At 35.8% G+C, this 8,469-nt stretch overlaps 1 protein-coding gene across 5 annotated transcripts; it reads left to right on the top strand.

Annotated features, from left to right (window-relative positions):
* Positions 1 to 1,305: 1,305 nt before the first annotated feature.
* On the top strand, positions 1,306 to 7,952 carry LOC147389071 (dynamin-related protein 3A-like). 5 transcript variants are annotated; one of them, XM_086418485.1, is made up of 7 exons: positions 1,306 to 1,983; positions 3,153 to 3,303; positions 3,408 to 3,497; positions 5,199 to 5,330; positions 5,969 to 6,034; positions 6,126 to 6,185; positions 6,470 to 7,265. In XM_086418485.1, the coding sequence occupies exons 2-7, from the start codon at positions 3,235 to 3,237 to the stop codon at positions 6,620 to 6,622; spliced, it is 570 nt and encodes a 189-aa protein (XP_086274611.1). In that variant the 5' UTR covers positions 1,306 to 1,983; positions 3,153 to 3,234; the 3' UTR covers positions 6,623 to 7,265. The 5 variants fall into 5 exon arrangements, with proteins under 5 accessions (XP_086274611.1, XP_086274609.1, XP_086274608.1 ...); XM_086418483.1 differs by having other exon boundaries at positions 3,412 to 3,497; XM_086418484.1 differs by lacking the exon at positions 1,306 to 1,983 and adding an exon at positions 7,272 to 7,952 and having other exon boundaries at positions 2,472 to 3,303; positions 3,412 to 3,497; positions 6,470 to 6,586.
* Positions 7,953 to 8,469: the final 517 nt, after the last annotated feature.

Here is an 8,469-nt window from a genome sequence, read left to right on the forward strand (position 1 = left end):
GAGGCAACAGAGAGACGTCTCTCTCACACACTCACTCACTCTCTCTCTCTCTCTCTCTTCGTTTTCTTCTTCTAGTCTCTCTTCGTGAATTAAGGTTTTGATTTTCTTCCGCAGCTCTGAGAAACTCCTTTGGATCTCAGAAAATCGAGTTTGATCTCATCTAAAAACATGTTTTTTATGTAGTTTTTGTTCGTTTTGACATAGTTTTCATTATCAAGTGCTCGAATCAAGGCTTTTTTTTTCCATCTATGAGGTGAGCAGATTGGATTTTGGACTGAAATGCTGGTCACTTGATGTGATTCTTGTTCAGGTTTGAGTACTCCAAAGTTTGATCTTGACAAGCTTCAAGTACGTTGGAAGAGAATTTAAATTACCGGAATTGGTTAGTCTTATTAAAACATTTTATTGGTTTGAGAAGAATAGTTGCATTTGAGAATTACAAAGAGGGTTTTGTTAGGGATAGATTAAAAACACAATTTATTGTGGTCCTATTCCATGACTCTTCATTCTGGTTAACTAGTGGAAGACCATTGACGAGGATTTCTTTTGTTGCTTGGGGTTCTAGGTATGAGACAGCCTTGCAACATTATTTTGAAGATGGCTACAAAATATTTTACGTTACCATAGCGTTTTTTGTATCCATGCTGACAGATAGTATGCGTGAAACCCGTGTTTTGGGTAATGCCACTGACCAGACTTGTTGCCGATCCATTCGGTGTGGTGACAATTTGTCTAAGTTTCTCTCTTGGAACTTCTCGGCTTCCTTTGCATCTTCTATTTGATTTACTTCCGTTATCGTATCCGAAGTCAAGGTTTTGTTCAACTCAATTATTTTAACAAACCTTGGATCATACGAATCTTATTCATTATGCCTTGCCGTTGAGATGAGGATCACTTTTATTCGAGTTTGAGGCCACCTAATCCCAAGCAAGAAAGCGAGGTGCGTTGGATCTCATGGATGAAGAGCATACATGTTGCCTCATGATTTAACAATGTACATCACATTTAACAAATCTTTTCAAAGAGTTGTGTGTGGTAGTTGTGCAAGTGGCGTGTTGGCAGCAACATGTAATTAAAAAAAAGAAAAGAGTTTGAAAGTATGTTGTAGCAGCAACATATTTAAAAAAAAAAAAAAATGAAATTCTTGAAGTGATGTTGGGGCAGCCATGTATATAAGGTCCTGAATTGTGAGTTGCTGGCAGCAACATTTATTTTTTTTAAAAAAATTTCTTTTTTCTTTGGAGAAATCAATTTGTTTTCTTAAAGAAAATGTATTTTTTTTAGTCATGAGTGTTGCTGGCACACTACAAAAAAATTGTAAAATAAGAACAGGCAATTAAAACGGTATTAAGCCGTTTTTATTTACAAACGGTATTAAGCCGTTTTAGGTTTTAAAGCCGTTTTACTCGAGTTTTAAACATCTTAATCTCCGTCTCATCTCTCTCACTCTCAGTCTCAGCCGTTCCCTCGAACTCTCTTTCTCAATCTCTCTCTCTCGATCTCATCTCTCTCTTTCTCAGTCGCTCGCTCCAGCGAACTCTCTCTCGATCTCATCTCTCTCTCTCTCTCGGTCACTTCCTCGATCGAACTCTCTCCCTCAGTTTTTCTCTCGATCTCATCTCTTTCTCTCTCAGTCGCTCCCTTAATCGATCTCTCAGTCTCTTCCCTCTTTAACTCGTTGGCTTCATATCTCTCTCTTTCTCTCACACAGTCGGAGAACTCGAAAACCCCCAAAATCTGAAACCTCTCTCTCTATCAGTCGGAGAAGAACTCTCCCAAAATCTGAAACAACATCTCTTTTGATCTCTCTTTGACAACATTTGGGACTAAGGAGATGGAAGATATAAGAAGAAACCCTAGAAAAATTGCGAAACTGAGGTTTAGATAGGAGAAAACTAAGAAAGATTGATAGTTTTCATAAATTGCCATCTGAATTTACTTCTTGAGGCTGAAGAGTGATTCTCAGATTATTCAAATTGAAAGGTATGTAATTCTATTATTCGATCTAAATTTTAATTTAATTTTTAAAGGCAGGTATATTTATTTTAATTCAGATTCTTCTTCTCTTAATTTATTTCAAAGTTTTTCAAAATCAGTAAAAATCTTCATATTGATTCGATTTCTCAAAAACAATCATCTCTGTTCCATCACTAGTTCCAGGTAGATGCAGCGTTCTCGTCTTTGTAGTTCCTCTTAATCTTCATCGATTTCAGCTCATCTTGTTCGTCTATGATGTTTTCATTTGCAATTTTTTATTCTGCTCTTTAGGTTGTTATCTTTGGTAAATCGGTTGGAATCTGTATGTTTTGTGGAGTTTGATAGAAATTATTACAAATCCGAGTATTCATGTTAGTTTTGTTATCTAATTCGTGATTCTAGTTGATTTTTAATCCAGAAAATTTTATTTCAAAAATATTTATTAAAGGCTTATATATATATATATATTTTTTTTTGTCTCTTCTTTTGGTATTCTGAATTTGTATCAACCTTTTATTTTGCAGAATAGAATATAATTATTATCTTGAAATGTAGCGCAGGGTTGAGGGAGTTGAAGTGGCAACTCTTGTGACTCAACTCCGCTTCAGCTATGTGGGTTTCAGAACCCCAGGATTTGCAACTCCTGAAATCCCCTAATTCCTAAATTATTGGTGGATGTGCAACTCTCAACTAAGCTTCCTCTGCTTGTCCACCTGTTTGCTCATGTCCAGGCCTCCCAGTTCACCCTATGTTGGGAAAATAGCTTCTCTTATTCACCAGTGTTTTTTGCAATACACTTCTGTATCTTACAATCACAAGTAGAAGATGCTTCTCAAAAACTATCATTGTATCCATGTAAATCGACACTTTTGCATCTGTTTCTACTTTTATGTGTATGGATGCATGCACATATTTATGCAGGTCTAATGTATGTGCTAATATTGGATGAATTTGTATGCTTTTGTTTGCATTATTTGTGTTGTATTTAAGTTAGATAAATATATGTTACATGTGGTGGTTCATTTTTTCATGCATGAATGTGTGTGCAAGGGTGGGTGGGTTGTAAGCTTTGTCAGTGATTTGTGCAAATACGTGACTTCTTATGGACGCACTTAACTCTGTTAGCAAGTACTACTGCATATTGATTTAAATCTCGTCTTGAGCCAATGTCTCAGGCATGAGAAAAATCAACAGTCTTGAACAAGATATTCAATTTTCTTTCTAAATCCTTAAAAATGATTGTTATGGTTTCAAATTATGGAGGCAAAAGTTCACCAATTGGATTTCGGACTCGAGTGCATCACATTGTCATTGAAGGAAATAACAGTAAACATTATCCGAATCCTCTTTCTCTTTATGTTTTGGTCCTTTTATAAACTATGATAGTTGTTAAAGATTATACTTGTTCCTCTTTTTTATTTTCATGGCAGCCAGATCTGCTGATTGAGGCCTTGGAGTTTGTGGTTGGCGACCGTAATTCTTTGGATGGGAGTCTTGAAGTGGTGCAAACAGATGTAGAGGTTCTTGATTCCATACCTTTAATATGACCTTGTTTTATTTCCTTTGATATTGTTGATGTGATTTAGATGTTTTTAAGAGTTCCTTTTTCTTTTTTCTTCTTCCCCCCTCATTTTTCTTCACTATCGAGAATGCAGGGAAGGCAATCAGCTTAAAACTACGTGGTTTAATGTTCCATCCTAATTTCCCTTACATAGCTGATAACTTTTCTTGATATGCATTGTTATTTCAAGAATGTGGTCTTAATTTCTTCAATTTAACCCAAGTGTACTATCGCATCACAAGGATGTAACTCTGCAAGTGGGTTCTTATTTCCTCAAGAGCATGTGTTTATATATCTATTTGAAGTTTTTCCTATTTGAAAATCTCATTGTGTTTGCTTTTGCTGAAACAATGTTTGTTTGAATCGATAGATTTGGGACACAGCGGGTAGGAAAGATTTCAAAGTCTTAGTATTGCATACTATAGAGGGGCAGATTGCTGTGTTGGGGCGGGGGCTAACACAGGCCTTAAATGTCCGAGTACACCTGCTACCCCGGTACCATTCCTTGATGCTTTGTTAGTAGGCGTGCATACCATGTTGAAGGGTTCTCCACACCCATGACACTATACTTGGGTCACTACCCAAGTAATGAGGCAGTTAAGAGCATCACCTTGCATGTTAGGCAACCCAAGCCATAGTGCTTCCATCTATCTCTAATCTACTGGCATGTCAGCACCCCAATTGTGCTACTCCACAGTATAGTCTACTCTGTCCGTGAAGATAGATCCCATAATGATAGCTTGATTCTATCTTGGGTCATGGAATGGGCTTCGATTTAGTGACGGTCCTAGGCTGCCGAACAAGCCAGTCTACATAACCTTTTTTGTCTCTAATGACGAAGAGATGTACTTTACATTCAAATGCAACTACAATTCTATTTTCAACCTTGCAATACGTGACAACTATTAGATCTTTCAATTTGGACTACCACTTTGTTGCAACTTTAGAATAAGGCTTCACTTCTTCATTGAACAGGTCCAACACTCATTGGGATCCTCCTTTCTGCTGGTCTGAAGTTCTACATTTACGAGGAACTCAAGGGGCGAGTCCTTGAAGAACACCAAAAATCTGTTATGATGTATCTCTCTTGCGAAGCTTTAGCTGGACTGTTCGGATAGACCTTCACATACCCGTTGGATGTCGTTAGGAGACAGATGCAGATATTGTCCCCCAATTTACCTCTTATATACTATAGTTATAGTTATAAAATCATTTTTTTCTTTCTTTTTCTTTACTTCTAAAAATTGTGAGTACTCTACCGAGAGATCAATGCTATGAAATTGAATTGATCCATGAAGGCTTGAAAAAGGGAACTACCATTCTAATTAGGAAACCTAAGGTACTAGCCAAATGCATTGTAGAGTGGTTGCTCGACAAAACAGCAGTGAATGTGGTGCACTTTCAGGAGTAGATTCACCATTAAATGGATCAAAATGTTAGGATCATCCAATGAGGTGTTGTCCCAAGTCCTAACTAGAAGACCTCCCTGGTGGAGTTAATTGAATGGTAGGTCCTACCCTCCTACATGTGCCTCACATTAACCACCACACAGTGTATAAACCTAAAGGTCTACCAGACAGGTATCTTATTTCTATAGTTACTACACTTGCTGGAAACTAAATGGTTTTGATTGATTTCTTGGTTTCAATGATATTCTCAGGTACAGAGTTTGCAACCATCGTTTCAACAAGGTGATCCCGGATACTGCAGCACAATGGATGGGCTTTCCTACATTGTACGTAATCAGGGATATAAACAATTATTTGCTGGCTTAAGCATCAATTATATGAAGGTAATGGGAAAAAAAAATCCTTGGTTTGATACCATATACACATCTTATACTATGTACCAACTATGAGTTTTTTTTTGTTTTTTTTTTTTGGATTTGGGAATCTCATTATCACCACTATATTACAAACTGATGAAATCTCACCTTAAACTTTTATCTTCAGCTAAGTAACAGAACCTGCCCAGTCCCCATCTTAACTCGTCTCCTAATCAATGTATATATATATATATATATATAGCTTGTTAAAAATTTGCAGAAAAAATCATATATTAAAAATACGGAAGCAGATTCAACCATTTTAGAGAGTTTTCTCAATGATGGAACTTAATGTTTTCTCATATGCACAGGAAGCAAATTGCACATAACGTATTCTCTTATTAAAAGTTACCTAAGTAAATCTCTCGTACTTATGGAGCTCTCTCCTCTAAGCTTTTATACATTTTTCTTTATTAATACACCAGTTTTATAGATACTTATCAGAACAATGGATCCCAATGCACCTGAATATTGTGAAATTGAAAGCCAAGCATTAGAGAAACAATGTTAAATTACAAAATTTGCCACTTCTTGGTTATATGGTCCTTTTGAAGAATATAAATTGGACTAATTAAGTTCTGTTTACTGTAAAATTGTTATGATAGGACATTAATCAAAACAGGAGCACTGCAGAAGCACTTGCATATGAGAACTTCTTTCGCACTCGTTCGGTGACTACTGCTCTTCCTAAAATGATTATTATGACCTTAATACTTCATATATTATTTTTTGTACTTTTTGAATGTCATTTATCTATCACAGGTATATCCTAGTCTTTCTGAACGATGTGGCATTCCTCAACTAGGAAAGAAGTTGAATGTGGTTAGTTTACTTGCCCGTTGTTTTGATACTTTATAGTTGTGCTTCTTGAAATACTCAAAATTTCTATCTTATTTTATATAATCATTGTCAATTGTCAACAATGTTTTTGTCATTATATACTGATCCAGAGTAAGATATATTTTAGAAGTATCTAAATGAGAAATAAAAAGAAGGAGCAAAACAATGCCTCTAGAATATTCAAGTAATATAATTGGATCTGCCTAATTGGATTAGGCTTCCTTGAAGCTTAATGTTCACTATTTTCGCACTTTTTATAATTGCAGATGCCTGGTACTATTGAGGAATTGGAAGCTGCAATTCAAGATAATATTTCTGAAGCAAATTCTATTCTTTTTCTAAACCACAATGTTCTGGAAGAATATGAAAATCGTCAGCGTAAGGTAATTTTATCATTTTTTGGGTGTTTAGTTGTTTGATATCCATCCTCACCATTTTCCTACATATAGAAGCCATTGCCACAAAACTTGAAGGAGATGTCAAGGAAGTAAAACGGTGTTTAAGTGAAATAGACAGCCTGGTGGTGAAAATACAGATATTTAATTTTTTGGTGATTGTAGTATCTGCTATTCCTGCTGTTTCTTTTCTCCATTATGTCTTCTCTTTCCTTATTATTCTGAAAGTTTATCCATATAGGGTGTTTTTTTTCTGTTTAAATCAGTGTTCTTACTCTTGTCTTCAGATACATTTTTCTGAGTTGTGTTTTCTTCTTCTTTTCTCCTTTATACATTTTGGTGCTGTTTTCGGTGGTCTCAAAACTATTTTAATTAGTTCGGGTTTTTCCCCTCTATTTTTTGCAGTTTTGTTTTTGTTTTTGGTGTTGTAATCTATATTGTTTTTGGTTTTGTTTTTAAATCAGTGCTTTGTTTGCGTCTCTAATCTATATAGTTGAGTTGTGTCTCTCATGTTTCTTAGCATTCTTGTGTTGTTTTTGTGCTCATATGTAATTTTCTTAGATGGATTCTTTTTGTTCTTTATTTGCTGTATGCCTGTATCAGTAATAGATTTCATATCTTCTTCTTGGGGATATGTGTGAGTATTAGTTGAGTTGTGTCTCATGTTTCATAGGTGAATGATGGAGAATCAGAGTAATCCCACACATTTTTCTCAGAGTCTAAAGGATCCCAAAGCTTCAAACCCAAAGTTGAATCTGGTTCGTTGACTTGAATACATAGATGAAGTGAAGATGGCTTCAAGATCCTATTTTTATTAATAGATGTAGATTTCCCATCTTGAAACCTTTTTTCTTTGTTATTGTCTCGAAGAGGAAGAGTAAGAGGGATCTTTTTTTCTGAACTACTACTTTGTTGCTTCTTGTGGTTGGGGATTGCATTTTCCTTGTTGTCGAATGGGATGATGAGTTGATGATGATTTAAGCGTAATTGATGGTCGAGAGTGTTGCGGTTCGTGAGATCACCTTCGTGGTTGTTTCGGTTGTGTTTAAGATCATTGGGGGGGGGGTTCAGATAAAGGGAATCGTAGGAAGCTTGACGTGGAACTGAAGATTTCCTCCTCAACCCAGTCATGGCAGACACACACACTTGTTTCAAACACTCTTTTGAAGGTGCGGAAGCTCATCGTGAGAGTATGCAATGTGGTGGCACGAAAGAATTCTTTTATTGGTAGTTGCAGGCATTGTGGGGATCTTAAAGAAGATAGGGAGGGGTGGCATTGCTTCCTTGTAACCACTTGTGCTTGTGTAATGATTGTGAATGGTTTATCGATGCATTGTAATTTTGGATTTGTAAATTATGGCTCATTGCAACTCTTTTTGTATATAAATTAATGTGATAAAGAACCTCGATGTTCTCTATTTGGATATATTTTAACTGTGGGTAATAGGCAAGTAGCAAAAAAAAATATATATATATATATTTTAATTTTAGATATCATAACAATTTTAGATATCGGTTTATAACCGATGTCTAAAGTCTCAGATGTAGGACATCAGTTCTATAAAATACGATGTCTCAAATCTTTTTGGGTTATCGTGTGCTGTTATATAAAGACGCAGATTAGGAAGGGTTTTAAGCCGTTCCAAATTCCGATATCTGGAACGGTTTTTAACCGTTCCAAATAATGAAATATAGAACGGCTTTTAGCCGTTTAACCTCATTAACGACGCCTCGATTAAAGACGGTCTGGAAGCCGTTTCATAGTGGCTTAGGAACGGTAATAAACCGTTCCTAATTGCCATATTTGTTGTAGTGGCAGCAACATATAAAAAAAATTGGCAGCCCCAATAGTGTTAAAAGAGAGAATAATT

Source organism: Akebia trifoliata, chromosome 12, assembly GCF_017979445.1.
Source record: "Akebia trifoliata isolate Shusen 1 chromosome 12, ASM1797944v1, whole genome shotgun sequence".
Taxonomy (NCBI): domain Eukaryota; kingdom Viridiplantae; phylum Streptophyta; class Magnoliopsida; order Ranunculales; family Lardizabalaceae; genus Akebia; species Akebia trifoliata.

What these genes read in the sequence shown, in the direction of transcription:
- LOC147389071 (XM_086418483.1), top strand. Translation starts at nt 3,213, where the DNA reads ATGATTGTTATGGTTTCAAATTATGGAGGCAAAAGTTCACCAATTGGA. An exon ending in TAAGCATCAATTATATGAAG is followed by an intron (nt 5,331 to 5,968) that starts GTAATGGGAAAA and finishes TTGTTATGATAG; the next exon opens with GACATTAATCAAAACAGGAG. An exon ending in TAGGAAAGAAGTTGAATGTG is followed by an intron (nt 6,186 to 6,469) that starts GTTAGTTTACTT and finishes TTATAATTGCAG; the next exon opens with ATGCCTGGTACTATTGAGGA.